The following is a 20,672-nucleotide window of genomic DNA, read 5'->3' on the forward strand; positions in this document are numbered from 1 at the left end:
AGTGTGGTAAGCGCAAAGGGCCATCCTTGTATCCAATAGGAAAACCCCACACACTTGAAAGCTGTAATAAAATGATTTGGTCTTTGAACCTCAACAGACCGTTGATAATAAAACAAAATAGGTAACCCAGAGCAGGCATTCTATATGAGAATTTTATAGAACAACAAAGGACAGATTTTTACAAAAGATTTATTTTTACTTTTAATGATTATCTGTTTAGTCTCTGTGTATGCCATGTGTATGCATTATCCACAGAGGCTAGAAGAAGACATCATCCCTGAAGTTGGAGATCCAGACAGGTGTGAATTGCCTGAGGTAGGTGCTGGGAACTGAACTCGTGTTCTCTTGAAGAGCAACAAGCACTCTTAACCAGTGAGCTATCTCTCTAGCTCCCAGGACAGACTGTTGTGTTTTTGAGACAGGGTCTCACAGTGTATCCCTGGCTGTCCTGGAACTCACTCTGTAGACCAGGCTGACCTTGAACTCACAGAGATCCACCTGCCTCTGCCTCCCGAGTGCTGGGATTACAGGCGTTCACCACCACCGCCCAGCAGCATACTCAATTTTATGTTGGCAAGAATTACGTTCTACGAGGTTACACTGAGTTAGTGGACATGAATCATTGTATAGGAAAATAGAGGGTTAAATTCCCACAAGTTTGTAGTTAACATTTTTGTCAGCCGAATAGCACACAGCCTTACTTCACACGTGTTTGTGTTCCTAGACACTTTATTCAGTGCATACTGTACATTCATAGGACTTGTGGCATTTCTATTCAAGCCCACACGGAGCTTATGTAACACACACCCTGCCTCTGTAGGCACATCCCAGTCTTCTTGCACTTGGACACACTCAACAGGACAGCTACACTTGACTTGGGGGACATTTGAATCATCAAAAATTAGCATAAAATGTGGGGGAAAAAGAATGGTTCTAAATACACCACACCAGTGCACTTTGCTTCTTAGTCATCTGTCGGTGGACAGTTGGGTACTTTCTACCTCTTGAGTATAGCAAACAGCGGCGCTATGGATACAGATAAACAAGTACCACTGTGGGCTCTTGGGCTCCTTTGGTGATTTACCCAGAAGTAGCTTTGCTAGAACCTGCAGTAAGTCGGTTTAACTTTTGGTTTGTTTGAGACAGGGTCTTACTACCTAGCCCTGACTGGCCTGGAACTCCATATGTGAGCCAGGTTGGTCTCAGACTCACAGAGATCTGCCTGCCTCAGCCTCCCGAGTGCTGAGATTAAAGGTGTGTGCTTGGTTTAAATAGTGGAGGAATGAATGTGATGACATCTTCCAGAGCAGCTGTACCAAGTCACATTTCCTCCACCAGCACTCAAGCTTTCTGTCTGTCCACATCCCGTCACAATGCACACGTGGAGGTCAGAGGACAACTTCAGGGGTCGGTTCTTTTCTTCCACCACGTGGGTCCTGAGCATGGAACTTGGTGGCAAGTATGTTTATTCACTGAGTCACTTTACTAGCCTCCAAGACGTATTTTTTTTTCTTTGAGATAAGTCTTTTTATATAGCCCTGGCTGTCCTGGGACTTGCTATGTAGACCAGGCTGGCTCAAACTCAGAGATCCACCTGCCTCTGCTTCCTGAGTGCTGAGATTAAAGGCGTAGGCCATCATGCTGAGCTGTCAGATCTGACTCCTTAAATCCTAAGGGGTCTTGAGGAGTCTCACTGACACTCGGGTTATGGCACTGAGGGGAGGAACAGAGAGGATGGGGTGCTGAGATCCTCCCGGCACTAGACACCCTTCAGAAAATACTGGGGTTCTGATCTCCTAGAAAGCAGCTCCTCACAGCCTGTTTTGCCTCTGACCCCACCAGGCTGGGCTAAGCTCACTTCCTTACCAGAATTCTCTCTACCTTCCTGAAGATGTACTTGTCCCTCCTCTTCTATTTTAAAGTAGCCGTCTTGATGGATGTTTGGTGATGGCTCGATGTGGTTCTAATCTGCGTTTTCCCAGTGGTGAGAGATGTTGATCTCTTCTTGTGCTTCTTGGCTACTTGGATGTCTTCTTCAAAGGATTGTCTGTTCGAGTCCTTCCCCTCCCCCTAAATTTCAAAGTCAGGATTAGGCATGCTGCAGAGTGAATAAGGTTTAAATGGAAGAATGTGAAATTATATGTGTATGTATGTGTAAATATGATAGTCATAGATGTGTGTATATGTGTAAATATAATAGATTCATAGAAGGGGTGTGTGTAAATATGATAGTTGTAAATGTGTGTGTATGTGTAAGTATGATAGATTCATAGATAGAGGGTGTGTGTGTGTGTGTGTGTGTGTGTGTGTGTGTGTGTGTGTGTTTCTGGATATTAGACTTGGGACCTCGGGCATCACTGAACTACATCCACTACCCTCCTCACATTTTTATTGAGCAGTTTGCATTTTTGTTGTTGAGCAAGAATTCTTTATATATATTATTGATAGTAATTCCTTAATTTGTTATCAGGTATGAAATTGACAAATATTTCCTCCCATTCTGTGATAGTCTTTACTGATAGTATTCTTTAGCATAAAAGTTGAAAACCCATTTTTTAAATGTGAAATACAAAGAGGTTATGCCAATTAGCAGTTGTGGCTATGGTGAAAAGTATTGTTGCTGCTTTTATGGTTACTGTTTCATCTCTGCTTGTGAGAAATATTTAAAAAGAAGCCCCAAGAAGATAGTAACTGGAGGTAAAGCTGTCCTGAACGCCATTACCACACCAATCCACTTTCCATGTGAATGATTCTTTGTCTTATCTAGAAGGAGGTTTGAAGATGCAAATATGTCCAGGGACAGTGCAGGCAACAGCTTTCACTAAAAACTGACATTGATACCCAAAGAGACATTCTGAACACAGAGTCCCGAAACAGAACACAAGGGGTGGAATTAGAATTGTTCACTGGTTGGTAATGGAGCAGAGAGTGAAACTTGCTCTCCACATCCTTAGGTTAAATTTGGAACTCAGGGGCTAGACTCCAAATTAACCTGTCCCTTTTGAACTTGAAGATTGTGGTCCCATCGAAGTCTAGACATCAGTGCCGAAGAGTGAAGACTAGGTATGCCACAGAGGGAAGAAGGTTTAGATGGAAGGGATGAGTCCCGATGCCTGTTTTCCGGAGTTAATAAACAAGGACATTCCGAGTCTATTTCCTTGGCTCAGCTCCAAGGGGCTCTTTGTTGTTGGTAACTCTCCCACAGTGATTCTCAGCCTTCCTAATGCGACGACCCTTTTAATATTACAGTTCATTTGTGGTGATCCCCCAACCATAAAATTACTTTTGCTACTATTTCATTACTGTAATTCTGCTACTTTTATGAAGTATTATGTAAGTATTTTTCATGACAGTGGGTTGACGAGGGGGTTGTGACCCACAGGTTGAGAACAAACCAGAGTCCGGCAGGCTCTGGGACTGCTGGAGGTGGAGTCCCAGGACTAACCATACCCTCTGCTGAGTTGCAGCGTTATTTGAGCTCTGTCCTAGTTATTTTTGTTGTGATAAAACACCACAACCAAAAGCAACATGCAGAGGAGAGGGTTTATTTGGCTTACAGTTTACAGTCCACCATTGAGAGACGCCAAGGCGGGGACTTAAGGAAGGAACCCAGAGGCAGGAACTGAAGCAGAGGTCATAAGGGAATGATTACTGGCTCGCTTCTCCTGCCTTGCTGAGTCACTTTTACAGCCTAGGTCCACCTGCCCAGGAATGGTATTACTCACAGAGGGCTGGGCTCTCTCACTCCAATCAGCAATCAAGAAAATGCCCTACAGACATGCCTACAAGCAGTCTAATGGAGGCAAGTCCTCAATTGAGATTCCCTCGTCACAGGTGTGCTGGGGTTTGTGTCAAGCTATGATGAGCTCCCATCCATACTGAGTCTTCCCTGCTGGAAAAATGTCTAGAGATGTGATGGGCAGAAACCCTAGATAGTACAATGAGACTGTATGTGAAAAGCCAGAAGAGAATATCTAGCACCTAGCTTCCCCCACCTCTTACCACCCAAATACTTGTACACTTCTTTTGGTCCCTAGATAAACAGGACTGGCAGATATTTAGAATGAAAATTCCAGGGGCTGGAGAGATGGCTCAGTGGTTGAGAACCCTGGCTGCTCTTCCGTGGGATTAATTCCAAGCACCCAAATGGCAGCTCACAACGGTCTGTAGCTCCATTTCCAGAGGATCTGGCACCTTCACAGACATACATGCAGGCAAAACACCAATGCACATTCAAAAAAAGAAAGAAAGAAACTTCCCATGGGAAAAGGGCATAGAGGGCCTGAACTGGCCTCTAAGTGCAGAGAGAGATAACTAAGACTATATTTTGAAGAAGAACGCTAGCTGTGGAAACTGTAGACTGCTTTGAGAAGCATCTCTCCTTAGCCACCAAAGGTCATGGGTGAGGAAACTGTAGTGTAGTGAGAATTCAAAGAAATGCAGTACGTCTTGCCCAAGCAGGTGTGGGGAGGCTCCTTCGCTGAGCCTCCATGGACCAGGGGATGTGCTCTGCTCTCTACGACTCCACAAGGTCTAGCAAGCAGAGGCGTGTCTCCTATGGGACTGGCATTAGAATTCTGGAGGTGACGGTAAGGCTAGGTCAGCTAAAATAGTTAGCAGTTTCCATTGTTCCCTTAAGAGGTGTTTTCAAGTGGTTAGTTCTGCAAAGAGGGCAAGCGTGAGTCACAGCTACATGTCAGAAACACCAGGGATTTTCAGAAAAATCTGAGAGTAGATCCCAGAGAAAAGAAGGAACTACTTGGCAGTCAAATATTGAAATTGTCTCTGAAATCAACACTTTTGGAATTCATGGGACTGTAACCCCCCAAGGTGCATTCACTGTTTTGTAAAACTTAAGAATGTGGCAACTTAAAAACCCAACAAGAATCCTATCCATTTAGTCTCTAGAGTAAGAAAAAATGATAACAGAGGAAACATATTTTGAGAATTAGTGTTCTGATTATTTAGCTGAGTGAATTTCCCTGCATTTTCCTCTCTACGGTTGTTGGTACTTATGAGAAAAAGTCCAGTTTGTACCATGAGGTGTAGATTTAGGGTTTTCCAACATTCTTTGGATCCTGGTGACATGTCATTTTAGTGATGGCTGCCTTGACATCCTTGTTCCTCAGGGTGTAGATGAGAGGGTTGAGAACAGGGGTCAGAATAGCATACACCACATTGCCCATGATGTGGAAGTCCAGGGGCAGGTCAGCCCTGTAGGCCACATAGGCTATGGCAATGGATGAGTAGTAGGTGCCCACCACCAGGAGGTGGGAGCTGCAGGTGGAGAAGGCTTTGGAACGCCCTTCCCTGGAGCTGATATGAAGCACTGAGGCCAGGATGCGAGCATAGGAGAGAAGCACCAGGAGGAGAGGGAGGAAGGATACCACCATGGCGATGCAGAAGCCCATGAGGGTCTGGGGGCTGGTGTCTGAGCAGGAGGCCTGGACCACAGCCAGGTGGTCACAGAAGCAGTGGTAGATGTAGGCGATGCTGTTAAATGCCATCTGGGAGGTCTGTACCACTGCTGGGATGGGCAAGAGGAGGGCGGTGATCCAGGCACTGGCTGCCAGTGCAGTGTTTGTCTGTGGGGTCATGTGGACAGGGTAGTGCAGAGGGCGGCAGATAGCCACATAGCGGTCATAGGCCATGACCACCAGGATAAAGGCTTCTGAGCAGGAGAAGCTGTGAAAGAGGTACATCTGGAGGAAGCAGGCAGGGAAACTGAGGAATCTGTCCTCAAGCAGGAACAGGGACAGCATCTTAGGGACAGTGGTTGTGGTGAAAAGGATGTCCAGGGCGGAGAGGTTGATTAGGAAGAAGTACATGGGCTTGTGGAGGCTGGGCTCTGTCACCACGGCCACCAGGATCAGGGTGTTCCCCACCAGGATGAGCAGGTAGAAGAGGAGGAAGAGGAAGAAGACAGGGAGGAAGAGGGATTTTTGCAGAGAGGGGATGCCTGTAAGGTAGAAGATGGTCTGAGAGTCCCCTGACGCATTACAGGCTACGTTCTCCATGGCGAGTTAAAGCTGGATGCTCAGGAGGTTCCCACGCCCATCTGTAAACAGAAGAACCCAAGGTTCTGGGATGAGAATTGCATAATGGTCATTGTCTAATCCAGATAACCAACTCATTTACTGTCAATTCTAAAGGAAGTACAACAGGCTCTGTCTTGTACCAGAGTCCTCAATCTAGACCAGAGCTCCCTCTTCCTTAAATCAAGGGTGGTTGAAGCATTTACAGTATAAACATCATAAGAAAAAAAACAAAACAAAACATAATGCACCACAGAAGGACCCTGGAATAGAAAACACTAAGTGTCATGTACACAGTAGATGTGGATTTGTTGATCTGGACAGAGGTTTAAGCCTCATAGGAGTGAAAGTCTCATGGTAAAGAAAGGCATGAAGCAAACAGTGACAGGATTATGTAACTATAGTTGTGTTAAGTACTTTGTATGAACGTGGGTTCTCTTTTCCATATCCAATATCATCCTTTTAGGAATATCAGATCTCTTCAGTCAATTAACTCACTTTTTCTTCAAGATTTGTCTCAAGGTTTTGGTTTTGGTCCTTGGTACCTCTGTGGGTCTGCAGTGTGTGTGTGTGTCTAGGCTTTCTGGAAACACACTGCCTTCCCACTGTAACTGTTACCCCACTACTGCCTCCCTGCTTGTTTGCTTGGCCCTGCTATCTCCTTCTAAGTTGAGACATTTGTCCCCTCTCTGTGTGTGAGGGGTCTCTGTCATTTTAAGGAAAAGGGGGTGACCCTGAGGATGCTTTAGGTGCTCTGTCAAGTCAGGGATCTGAGGATGATTTCTCATCAATTCTGCTACAAGACAGAATCCACGACAGTCTCTCTGCAGGCCCATTGACTGCCTCTCCCTAGTGAATGCAGCAGCCCAAGAGGTGCCCTAATTGATCCCTGGATGGCCATTACCTAGAAGGCCTCCTTGATCTCTGCTCAGAAGGTGTCATGATGTCCTGGGATGGGTGGGGAGTGACTTGTACAGAACTTGAGATATGCTTGCAGTATTGGTTCCCACAGAAAGAACTCTCAGAAGAATCAAAATGGAATGCTCAACCCACAGATGTAGGAACTGAAGCTATAGGACACTAGTGATTTATTCTCAGCCTTAGGCTTGTCCCCTGGATGTTGGAGGCAAGTGTCTGTGAACATAGGTAATACTGTGCCTTTAATCTCAATGACCCCATGACTTCTGTTTTCCCATTTTCTAACAAAGCATTTCTCATGACAAACCATTATGTAATGGTGAGTTCTTTTGCAGCCACCCAGCTCTCCGAAGACCAGAGACTTTGCACAGGAGGATGGGGCTTTCCCAGGAGCCACACCAGCTGACTGAATTGACAGGAAGGCTGTGCTGGGTCTCTAATTCCTGGGGCATGGCTCTTTCTCCTTTCCGTCTTTCCTGAGGAATCCAGATATCAAGTATCCAAGCCAAAAATATTTGGGCAGAGGTTTCTATTTCCCCTGCTTTTTCAGTTGATAAAATCTGAAAAAGCTAAATTTCAAATATTTCTCTGAGGCTCTATATGGTAGAACTTAAATTGGTGTCTGGCAATCAAATCCTTTCTTGGCAATATGTCCTTGGCTGGACAAAAAGAGTGAGCCAGCTTTGTTCCAAACTGAGGCTCCTTGAAGCAGACCCCCACAGATGGAGTTGGGTCATTTCACACACTAAGGGACACCAACTGCACTACCTGGACGTTGCTGCACTCAGTCAGTCATGGGCTGTCTGTCCTCCCAGGATCAGACTAAGCTGGGGGGAGGGGGATGTTGGAGGAACTAAAGCCAAGAGGATACAGCCAGAGGTGTCCCAGCTTCCCCTGCAGTTCCCTGCTCTGCTCACTGTTTGCTGACAGAGATATGATGCTGAGCTCCTGGTGGAGATGTCGCCTGTAGATTTTGACTGCTGTGTGGTGCTGGGTTGTCTAATAGGCAGTCCAGGCTTGGGCCACCATCAAAGCAGGGCACCAAAGCTCCTCAGTTTCTTAAAGAGTTTGATATCTGGCACCAACCAGTTCATCATAGGAAATGCCAACATCTCCTTAGGCCTTACTCCACCTTCTAAGTTGGGATTGTTTTATCCTGAATTATAGGCTGTGTCTAAGTAATGCAGTCCTGTGCTGAGGACCAAAAGGCCCAGCCCCAGGGACCTTCTAGCACCAGTTCTACTGCTGGGAGGGAGAGGACAGATGCATGAGTCACCTGAATGTCCAACCTGCCCTTGATGTTCCTCATCTCCCATCACAGAGCCCTCCCTACTGGTTATGCTTCTTAAAAGTGAGGAAACTGGGCTGTCCCGACAGTGTAAGGCAAGTGGTTCTCAACCTTCCGAACCCCACGACCCCTTAATACAGTTCTTCATGGTGAGGTGACCCCCAACCATGAAATTATTTGCGTTGCTACTTCATAACTATAATTTTTGCTACTGTTACAAATTATAATGTAGATATCTGATATACACGATATCTGATATGTGACCCACAGGTCGAGAACCACTGGTGTAGAGGGTAAAAGCTCTTGCTGCACAAGCCTGGGAACTTGAGTTTGATCCTCAGACTCCATAGCGGAAGCAAAGAACCACGTCCCAAAAGTTGTCCTCTCATGTGTCCACTTGTGCTGGGCACAGGTGCACATGAACTCATAAATGCAGCTCTCACCTCTCTCCGTCTCTGTCTCTGTCTCTGTCTCTGTCTCTGTCTCTCTCTCTCTCTCACACACACACACACACACACTAATACATCGAATAAAAATAGGAACATAGAAACAAAAGAGGAAATGAAATAATTAAAGTTAAGAGAAGGACAGGCTCTCGTCCAAGGCCACAGGGTGCGGAGTGAGAGGAGAGGGTGCTCCTGGAGCCAGCCTACCTGAAAGGTCTAAGCCCTACCTGTCAATCAAGAACTCGGCTGCTGAACCAGCCCTTACACTTTCTTGCTGTGACCTTCATCATTGTTTATTTCATCTGTACAGCGAAGGCTTTGATGCATAGATCGCTGAAGGATTTACAGTTCAATGAACTACCTTCTGAGTGTCCCCATTGTGTTTGCCAGAGTGGGGGATGAAAAGACATATGTCACGTGACCCATGCTCTAAGGGAGAAAGAGACTCTTCACAACAAAGCCAGACTCTGTGCCTTCGCTGTGCCACACCCACTGTAGCAGACAAGTATGTGGTCTTGGGAGTTAGGACAAGATACAAATGCCTGTTCATGACTAGCTCTGTGACCTGCAGTGAGTCTCTTCTTTTGAGCCCCACTTCCCCGTCTGTGACCTTGTAAGCTTTCCTTTATGTTGACAGTGCTTACCCAGTGCTCACAAAGGCTGGACCTCATAAGAACCCAGTTTGCTGGTGTTTCCAATGGCTCCTGCTTTCATCCGCTTTGTCTTTCTGTGGGAAGACCCAGGCCCAGATGGTTTGAATTCCACTCCTGACACACCTCCTTGCCCTCACCTAGTAGTGGTATCTAACCCAAGGTCTAAGAGCTACTGTGTGTCCAGTCATTCTAGAGCCTGAGGCCCTGCCTCTGTTTACATCCAACAGGTCTATAATCCAAGAGCCCCTGTCCTCCTCTTTACCTTAGCGATCTCTGCCTCTCTCTGGCTCCTCCACCCCAGCAACACTCACCTGTTGGGGCTGCTTCACAAGGGTGTCTTCAGTGGTTCTCCACACCAGGCTTTGGTGGAAGCAGCAGGCTGGGCTGAGCTGTGGCTCATTAAACCCTCAGCCCTCTCCTTTCAAACAGGTCTCTTGGGTACTCTTCTTTAAGATGCATTTCCCCTAGTTCTACCCCAGCATCCTCAGGGATCACTTCCTGGTGTCTCCTGCAGCATGTATATGATGGAGGTAGGATTTATCCCTAGACTTTGTTGCTAATGAGAAGATCATCATTAACAGCACCCAAGGGACCAGAATTTTACATTAATGGTGTAATGTTTGTTCTTGTTATCCCATCTCATCCTCACCACAGAGGAGACAAGAAGGAACAGTAGGGGACAATAGGAAGTCCTGAAGAAGGACATCAAGGTATAGCTTACCTGTGTTAACAGAGTGGCTGGAGGCAGTTAGTTTTCTGACTCAGATCTATATTCTACCAAGGGCCTAGACCACGATAACAGAATTGCATACTGCTAGAGGAAGGCCTGGGGTATTAAATATTAAAGAACCTCCTGTCTTGGTTTGCTGGCTTTCCGCTAACTTTCACTGTTGCTCACAGGAATACTGCTATGTCTTCCTGAGATGGCCCCGGTACCAGGAATAGTTCTTGCTCTCACCACATAGCCATGACTGCATTTCCTGTTCATGATCAAATACATTACCAGTACCCTTCTTTGCTTACTGAATCAGTGGCATAAGGATCCCCAAAATTTCAGGTGGCAATCTCAGCTTCCAGGCCAGTGAATCATCCAATTCCTGGTAGATGTAGTCTATTCTAAAGAATGAAAAAGATCAGCCAGCAGAACCCAAAGTTGAGGAGAAGGAATCAAACATTTTGGAACCAGATTCTCAGGGTTAGTGAGAAGAAATGCCCCTACTTCCTTCTTTGGCTCCCAGTCCTGTGTGCTCTGTCTATATATTCTGGTCATATACTCTGGCCATGCAGACTGCCTGACATAGTGGCTGCTGGTTAAGGGTGCACATTTGAACTTGTCAGGTAGCACGCTGTTGTTATCCAGTCTATACCTAAAGCAAACCTTCAGTTTTTCCTTCATTCACCCAGACTACCCACTTTTGAGTGATGGCAAACATTCTAAGATCTGTGATTACTATGGGTGCAAGACCATTTTATTTCTTTGCCCCATTGAGTTCCTATGTCAAAAGCAAGGAAGAATTTCAAATGGCCGAAAGACATTTAAGGAATTGCTCAGCATCCTTATCAGGGAGAAGCAAATCAAAACAACTCTGAGATACCATCTTACACCTGTCAGAATGGCTAAGATCAAAAGCACTGCAGACAGCTTATGCTGGAGAGGATGTGGAGCAAGGGGAACACTCCTCCACTGTTGGTGGGAGTGCAAACTGGTACAGCCCCTTTGGAAATCAGTATGGTGGTTTTTCAGAAAATTGGGAATTAATCTACCTCAAGACCCAGCTATATCACTCTTGGGCTTATACCCAAGGAATACTCAATCATACCACAAGGACACATGCTCAACTATGTTCATAGCAGTATTATTCATAATACCCAGAACCTGGAAACAACCTTGATGCCCCTCAACTAAAGAATGGATTAAGAAAATACAGTACATATGCACAATGGAGTACTACTTAGCAGAGAAAAACAATGACATCATGAAATTTGCAGGCAAATGGATGGAACTAGAAAATATCATCCTGAGTGAGGTAACCCAGACTCAGAAAGACAAACATGGTATGTACCTACTCATAAGTGGATACTAGATATAAAGCAAAGGGTAACCAGGCAACAACCCACAACTCCAGAGAAGCTAACTAACAGGGAAGACCCAAAGAGGGACGCATGGACCACCCTGGGAAGAGGAAATAGATAAGATCTCCATGAGTAAATTGAGGATGAGGGGTGGGCAATGGAGGGTAGGGGGTAGGTGCTGTGGGATGGTCTGTATGTCAAGTGTGTTGCTGATTGGTCAATAAATAAATCACTGATTGGCCAGTGGCCAGGCAGGAAGTATAGGTGGGACAAGGAGGAGAATAAAGCTGGGAAGTGGAAGGCTGAATCAGAGACACTGCCAGCCGCCATGACGAGAAACAGCATGTGAAGATGCCGGTAAGCCACGAGCCATGTGGCAAGGTATAGATGTATAGAATAGGATTAATTTAAGCTGTAAGAACAGTTAGTAAGAAGCCTGCCATGGCCATACAGTTTGTAAGCAATATAAGTCTCTGTGTTTACTTGGTTGGGTCTGAGCGGCTGTGGGACTGGCAGGTGAGAGAGATTTGTCCTGACTGTGGGCCAGGCAGGAAAACTCTAGATACAAATGGCGCCCAATGTGGGGTGTAGCTGGAGAATTTTTCTCCAGCTCCCACCGCCAAGTCCCACCAGTCCTGGAGCCCACTTATAAAATAAACACACAGACTCTTACATTATTTAAACTGCTTGATCATTAGCTCAGGCCTATCATTGTCTAGCTCTCACTCTTATATTCAGCCCATTTCTATTAATCTTTACTTTGCCACATGGCTTGTGGCTTACCGGTACTTTACATCTTCCTTGTCTTGGCAGTGACTCCAGCCGGTCTCCCTTTCCTTCCTCCTTCCTCAATTCTCCTCTCTCCTTGTCCCACCTATACTTCCTGCCTGGTCACTGGCCAATCAGTGCTTTATTTATATAGAGCAATATCCACAGCAGTGGGGCACGAGTTTCCACCTAAAACCTGAGAAAAAATTCTAAAATGGAGCTAAAAACAGCTCTCTCAAATGAGCGGCAGCTGCCAGTTTGAGCTACTGGTGGGCTCCTGGCGTGCATGCTCGACCTGCAGTATGGCGGGAATGAGGCCTCTGCAAGTGGCACATTAAGCTGTGTGGTGGATTTAGCCTTTGCTAGTACAAAACAAAAGAAGAGGTTTCTGGGCTACACGCTGCTTGGATAAAAGCATAGACCCATGATAGCTCCCAGAGCTGACGGTAAACGTATCACCGCCATATTGGGAAGCTGAGGTGGGCAGAGCCAGCAGCCACAGCTGCTGCAGTTTAAAGCAATAGATTCACAATAAGACAGATTCAGATGTAATAGTTTACAATGTGTGTAAAATATATGTAGGCTGGAAAGAGACAAAAAAGGTGATATATATAGTTATAGAAACAAATACATAGTTTTTAAAAATAAAGTCTTTAAAGAGACAGTAAAATTAATATAAAAAATAAGCCACATGAAGATGAATATTACACAGAGAATCTGGATTGTGTTGTCTTTGGGATTTTTAACTGCAGAAAAACATTTGCTTGTAAAAGATGTTGAGTTATGCCAAAATGTATATTTTAAAGGTACCTTGACTTCAAAATTTGGATATAAGGGTATGTTGCTTTGAAAAAGAGTCTCTGCTTTTGTTCCCACAGAAAGCCAAAGGCTATGGATTTGTTCCAGATTAAGATACATCAGGTTTGACCAGCCAAGACCCCCTGAAAGGTCTCCGATGACACCATGGCCCAGATGATCCAACATCCAGAATGGTTTGAAGGCAACTGGCTCAGACAATACACAGCCTCATGGACTATTCCATAATCCTAAAATTTTCTTTGTGTCCCCATAAGATACAGCGCCCCCCTCCAGCAGGAAGTAGTAAGAGAAGCTATGCCCAAATTCCCAAATTATATGTAATTTTACTTTGTTAGGGTTAAAACCTTCCTTTTTGAAAAAAACTTCCCCTTTTCTTTTTTGTAACCAATATAAGTCTCTGTGTTTACTTGGTTGGGTCTGAGTGGCTTGGGACTGGCAGGTGAGAGAGATTTGTCCTGACTGTGGGCCAGGCAGGAAAACTCTAGCTACAGGTAGGAGATGAGAACATAAGGGAATGGGATGGTTGAGCTGGAACAGGGAGGGAGGGGGGATGCAATGAAAGAGCTATGGGGATAGAGAGAAACCCGGTGCTAGGAAAGTTGCCAGGAATCCCCAAGGATGACCCCAGCCTGGGCTACTAGCAATAGTGGAGAGGGTGCCTGAACTGAACTGGCTTGCCCCAGAGATCAGACCAGTGAATACCCTAACTGTTATCACAGAACTTTTCTCCAATGACTGATGGAAGCAGATCCAGAGATCCACAGCCAGTCACTAGACAGAGCTCCAGGAGTCCAGTCAAAGTGAGAGAAGGATTCTATGAGCAAGTGCATCAGGATCATGATGGGAAACATGCAGGGATGACCAAACCAAACTAGAGGGAACTCATGAAAGTTGGACCAATGGCTGTGGAGCCTATATGGGACTGGACTAGGCCCTTTGCATGGCCAGACAGCTATGTAGCTTTATCTGCTTGGGAGGCCCCCTGGCGGTAGGATCAGAATCCATCTCTGGTGCATGAGCAGGCTTTGTGGAGCCCACTACCTATGATGGGACACCTTGTGCAGGCTTGAGGCAGGGGAGAAGGGCTTGGACTTGCCTCTATTGGATGTGCCTCCCCATGGGAGTCTTTGCCTTCTTGTGGGTGGGAGTGGGAGGGTGGGGAGTGGGTGGGAGGAAGGAAGAGGGAGATCTTTGATTGGTGTGTAAAATGAATGAAAAAATTTTCTTAATAATAATAATAATAATAATAATAATAATGCAAGGCCTTTTGGGATATTATCATGATGAACAAGGTGTTATGACTTGAATCTAAAATGTCTCCTGAGGAGTTACATGTTGAAGGCATGGCTCCAGCAGATAGCTCTGGAGTCAATTGGACTGTGAGGGCTCTCGTTTCATTAGAGGATTAATCACTGATAGGGTCACAATTTGGTGGCCTTGATGGGAGGTTATGGAAACTGGGAGGCAGTACCTAGCTACAGGAAGAAAGTCACTGATGGCATGCCCTTGAAGGACCTTTCTTGATCCTACTCACCTCTCCCCCCGCTTCCTTGGCTGCCATAACATGAACAGTTATCACATGTCCCTCCTCTGGTGTTGTGTCTTAGTGCAAGCCCATAGAGATGGGGCCACATAATGCTGAGCTGAAATCCCAACACTGTGGGCCACAACCAACCTTCCCTCCTTACATGCAGTGTCAGTAATTTTGCCAGGGTGATGAACAGTGACTAACGTTGTATTATTTGATCTTTCTTTACTGTGATAAAATAGCATGACCCAAACAACAGAAGGGTCTGTTCTGGTTACAGCTCCAGAGGGCTAGGTGTGTGTAACAGCAGGGAAGATGTGGCAACAGGAGCAGGAAGCCAAGAGCACTTCTCAACCACACGGGCAACAAAGCAAGCAAGCAGGAAGTGGGGCGAGGCTAAAGCCCTCACACCCCCAGGTGACACTTCCTCCACCGAGGTTCCATATCCTAAAAGCTGCATAACCTCCCCAAACAGCATCACCAACAGGAGACCAAGTGTTTAAATACACGAACCTATGAAGGACACTTCTAACTCAAACCACAGCACATACAATGCATTTACTAAATGCATAGATGGTGACAGTAGCAAATGCATTGTGAGTAAGAGGAGCAACTTCATATTCAGAATAGATTTCTCTTGTGCTAAAGACAAAACATTGTCCCTGCCCTTCCACCACTTATGGCAGGTGAGGAAGCTGACCTTCCCCTTTACCAGCTGCAGCACTTAGGAAAGCAAGCCCTGTACCTCACCTTACTTGGGAAGCACAGTAGAGCTGGCCCTGTTGATGAGCATGGCAGGGGGCGGGGGGATAGGTGAGCAAGGAGCTGGCTAACCCTGCTACCACCCAGGCTCAGAACCAGGACTATGAGTTAGCCCACCCCCAAATCCACCCCATCTATAATCTGACTGAGCAAGTGAAGGGGCTGGCCCTGTAGATCCAAAGCTGCAGGATCTCCATGACACAGGGCAACAACAGGATATCCAAGAGTCCCAGTGAGGGCCCAATATTGATAGTGTAGCAGAAACCAGGCCAGTGACTCCTTGCAATGAACACTTGCAAGTAAAGATATATTTATACTGTGTGACTCACTGTGTCATACTATAACTTCCATGATGAGATTTTTCTTTTCTTTTCTTGTTTTTTTTATTTTCTTTTAAATCTTATTTTATTTTGGGGGGTGGGTTACAAGGGCAGAGGGTGGACATGAAGGGATGGGATGATGAATGGGATTGAGATGCTTGATGTGTAAGCCACAGAGAATAAACAAAAAGTTTTTTTAAAAAAACAACATTGTCCCACGGTGATAAAAGTGATTCAGTGTCATCCATTGCTGATTTCCTTTCCTCCACACCAAGGGCTCAGTGTTGGTCCTTGTTGCTGGCATCTTGGGTTCTTAGATGAAGATGAAACTCATCAGCCTCTATGAAATCATGTTCAGCCTCTATTGATGCCATTGTAGCACACCTCTCCCCCTTTTCATGACTCTTTGAAGCAACTAGGGGGTTCACAGACTCTGAATGACCCTGTGACTTTGCTGGCTCTTACTCTCTTTGGAGGCCTTTCTATCATGGATATACTTTGGTAAATAATCACATGGGAGCAGATGTCTTCACAGTGTGTGTCCACTTTAGAGACCTACCACCTTAACTGCTGTCTAGACCTCCTCTTCACCATGCTCCTAGACTGGCATAGACCCATAGCTCTTAGGATTTTACTTTCTAGGTGAGACGAACTTGTGTGAAAAGCCAGAGCATTGCTGTGGGCTCTGCCCATTGATAACACTCATTTAGCTTGTGGATCTCCTAGAGGGTGCTTAGCAGTAGGCCAGTCTTGGCTGGTCCTAGCATATTTTAGAGAAACAATTATTGTTTCGGCTTGAACTTTTTTGTTCCTGAGGGAACTAAGTATAAGGAATAGAGGGTTTCTCAGGAGATCACAGTTAAGAGTTGATGGGAAGATGTGAATGCTGTGGGATACTGGATTTGAACCGTCTGCTCATGCAAGTTGTTCATGTCTACAATGTCTATTTAAATCCAACATGACACCTATTACTTCTACTTGATGTACTTATGATGGGGTATTTTTTATAGGTCCAAATTTACCTTTAGTGTGTTCAAATAATGCTGAGATATATATATATCTCCAGTTTTTATATATTGTGTGTTCAGTTTAACGGCCAGTTCATAAAGCAGAACCAGGGACCCATATTCATAGTGTTCCTCAGTCAGGCATTCATTCTGATCAGGGCCAGGGACTATTACTCATAACAAGAATAGTTATCTGCAGGGAAAATGTGTCATCTCTAAAATCCTAGGGGGCTCTGATTCTTCTATTAATAATGCATGCCACCTCAAGAGAATTTGAAAGTTTGGGCTATGAGAGAGTAGCTTGTTTGAGATTAAATTTTCATTAAGATGTGCCAAAAAGATCTTTAAAAACTGAATATAATGTATAAAACTGAATACAATGTATAATGTACAATTGTTCAAATTCTCTGGAGTGCAGACCATGACAGGCCTTGAAGGAAAAGAGAGACAGCCAAGGTTGAGTTGACACTAGCCTTTTACTTGAAACTGTTTTCCAAGTTGGAAGGTGGAAGAAGAAAACTCACCTAGAAAACAGAAATTCTTAGCTGAAGAGACATAGATTGGAGTCTGGATGCTTGAAGTGATTAGAAATTAAGAGACAAATTCCCAGAAATGATAGGACAGAGAAGCACCAAAATTGAGATATAAAGTCCATTCAGATTGTTGGTCAACTCTCAGGCGTGTAAACACTGGGGACAACTGAGGGACCCAGGAGAAGGTAACGACTAGAATTCTGAAGAGCTATAGATCTGAACAGCTATGTGATGTGTATGGGTGTGGGTGGTCAGTGGTTAGAGCTCAGCTCCTGAGTATACAGGACTGCAGTTGAAACCTTGGAAATACCAGATTCTAGGAGCAGTGGCTAAATCCTAAAAATCAAATCTAAACAAATGAGCCAGGCTAATCCAAAGCTCCATGACCATAAAGATAGTCTATCGCTAAAGCTCACTGGAAGGATTCAACCCTTCTAGATGTAAACACTCAGATTTTCAATTCTCAGTACCCAATCAGAAAGGATGGGGCATGCAGGCAGGCAAGCAGACAATGGATAGAAAAACAAATCAAATGAGCAAAGATGTGAAGAGAAACAGACTAAAAATTGAGACCCCCCCCCTTTTTTTTGGTTTTTAGAGACAGGGTTTCTTTGTGTAGCTTTGCGCCTTTCCTGGAACTCACTCAGTAGCCCAGGCTGCCCTTGAACTCACAGAGATCCACCTGCCTCTGCCTCCTGAGTGCTGGGATTAAAGGTGTGCGCCACCACCGCCCGGCCTGAATCTTTTTTTAAAAGTAAATATAGTTTCCATAACTTAAAAATGTAGTATCTGACTTTGAGAATGCTTTGGATAGATATTAAAAAAAACGGTGAGTGAATTTGGAGACATATTTATAGCCAATATCCCAATGGAATCACATAAAAAATAAAAAAATGTACAATTTGGTCAAAAGTTACAATTTACATATAATTTACATACAACTCTAGTCCCTGTGATGGAAGAGACAGGGTGGGGGGGGGTTGGGGGAGTGGGGGGGTGGAGGAGGGTCGGGGGCAGAAACAACTTATAGAGATAGTATCTGAGAAATTTCCAAAGATGTTAAAAAAATCAACTCATACATTTAAGAAGCTCAAAAAACTCCATGTTAAGATTAAGAAGAAAAATACAAAGGAGTCCCACTGAATGAAGGTCAAATTACTGAAAAACCAAGAGTAAGGGACCAACTCTTCAGAGAGTAAGGTGCATCCCTTTAATGTGGCAACAGGGGGATTGACAGCAGTCCTTCCAACAGGAACTATGAAGACTGGCAGACCAGGAGGGGACATCTGAGTAGCGCTAACCTCGATTTCCAGACTCCCTGACAACAATCTATAAAAATAGAGCGCACGACAAAGTCTCACAGAGAAGTCTGGCATGGAAAAGAACAGCCTCACCTGACAAAGGGCAGCTATGAAATCCCACAGCCTGTGTCACAGTTGATGGTGAGATGCTGGATGCCTTTTACCAGAAGGTCAAAAGCAAGACATGTCTTGTCTTACTGTTTTATTCATCATTGTGTTTGAGTTCTAAACCAGTGCAAAGATATGAGAAAAATAATAAATGGCATATATATTAGAAAGGAACAAGTAAATGTCATTAAAAATTATGTTATGAGAGACTTTGAAATTTCAGAGTAATAGAAAATAACTACCAAAATTAATATATCAATTTAGCAAAGTATATTTTATTTGTATATATAAGCTAACATATTCAAAATGCAAATAAAAAATTATTATTATTATTATATCACAATTAAAAGTGGAAAAGTATTTACAATGACATTCAAAAGCATGAACAGCTGAGTTCAGTCTTCCTACATGATTGAAGGAGAGGACTGACTCCTGTAAGCTGTCCTCTGACCTCCACATGTAATCTGTGGTATATGCCCGTGCACACATGCACGTGCATGCACACACATAACAAGACGATGGTCACCAAGCAGACAAAGAACACAAAAGGACTATTTTTTAAATGATCAATAAAAAAGAGCAATAAATTTAAAGAGGACACAAACAGCTAAAGAAATGAAGGAAGACAATGGAGGACACAGATAAACAATCTGACAAAGATTCTGAGAAAGTATCAAATAGAAGTCTTACAAAGGAAAAGCTCAGTGGATCAATAAAGGATTCAGTAGAAAGCCTCATCATAGACTAGACAAGAAGAAGAAAATATTAGGGATTAAAAAGAGGTTGGAAAAGTATTACAGAGAGACAAGAAAAATGTAAGGCAGAATGACCAGAACACAGAAGATTGATGGAACACCATTGACACAGCAATTTGTGTATATAACCAGGATATAGAAAGAAGTAGAGAGACACAACTAAGGAAAACCTGTGCAATGAAATAGTCACAGAACCTTCTCTAAACCTTGGAAAAAATATAGGCACCTAGGTGTAGAGGCATTAGAACTCTAAATAGGTATGACCAGAAAATACTCTTTTGGTAACACTTCATGGTTAAGCTTCCTAGCCAAAGAAGAAAAAAGACTGTTGAAAGGTACAAGAGAGAAATGTCAACTCTCACATCAGGCAACCCTAATGGAGTATCAGCAGATTTCTTGATGCTCTAAAGGCAGGAAAGCACAGCGTGATGAATTTTAAGCCCTCAAAGTAAATAACTTCCACATAGATCACCATCTCTATCAAAGGTGTCCCTAAAAACCAAAGGCTAATGAGTTGCCAAGAAAGGCAACAGCTGAAGGAATTCATGATAATGAAAACAGCATTGCAAAAAATACTTAAAGGAATCCTGCTTTCAGAAGAAGAAGCAAGGTAAACATAATACAAATTATAAAACCATGAGAAATTTTAAAATTCACACTGAAAGAGCAGAAAATCAAATGAGAAGGAGAGAATCAACCACTATTAATTCAGTCAACACCAAACCTCTAAGATGAATAACGGAGGAAGAAATGAACATGGATTCTTCAAAACAGCCAGATGAAAACTGACAAGACTTCAGGAACTTGTCCATTCATTCAATAACAACTTTGACTGCCAATGGCCTTAATTATCCAATTAAAAGATCAGACTGATTGAATTAGCAAACAAGATTTAGCAACTTGCTTCCTGCAGGAAACTTATCTCCCCAGCCAACATGTGGCTATTATCATGCCTAAGGAAAAAAAAATCAAACAGGATTTCAAGCTAAAATCAGAGGAGTTTAAGGTCACTGCATATTGATGAAAGAACAATTCACTAAGAAGAATAGTGAATACCAGACAACCTAATTTTATAAAACAGATAGTACTGGATTTAAGGTAGAAATAGGCTTCCGATATAATACTAGAAGGTAGTTTTAACTCCCTACTCTCATCATAAGGATCAACAAAGAAACATTAGAGTTAAATTACACTGTAGATCAAATTTAACAGGCATCTACAGAAAATTTCATCCCAAAGTGGCAGAATATACATTCTTTATATGAGTGCATGCAACTTTTTTAAAAGGGTCATATTTTAATGCATAAAATAAGTCAACAAATACAAGAAGCAAATTAATGTCTTGCATTTTATCAGAC

The 20,672-nt window shown here is 43.9% G+C and overlaps 1 protein-coding gene across 1 annotated transcript; it reads right to left on the reverse strand.

The window, feature by feature from the left end:
- Positions 1-4,864: 4,864 nt before the first annotated feature.
- Positions 4,865-6,017, reverse strand: LOC128095412 (olfactory receptor 2AT4-like). The gene has a single exon (XM_052714311.1). It carries the CDS (start codon positions 6,015-6,017, stop codon positions 5,052-5,054), a length of 966 nt encoding a protein of 321 aa, XP_052570271.1. The 3' UTR covers positions 4,865-5,051.
- Positions 6,018-20,672: the final 14,655 nt, after the last annotated feature.

Source organism: Peromyscus californicus, unplaced genomic scaffold (assembly GCF_007827085.1).
Source record: "Peromyscus californicus insignis strain IS unplaced genomic scaffold, ASM782708v3 Scaffold_4__1_contigs__length_199733344, whole genome shotgun sequence".
In the NCBI taxonomy this organism is placed as follows: domain Eukaryota; kingdom Metazoa; phylum Chordata; class Mammalia; order Rodentia; family Cricetidae; genus Peromyscus; species Peromyscus californicus.

Coding starts and splice junctions, on each gene's coding strand:
- LOC128095412 (XM_052714311.1), bottom strand. CDS start 6,017: ATGGAGAACGTAGCCTGTAATGCGTCAGGGGACTCTCAGACCATCTTC.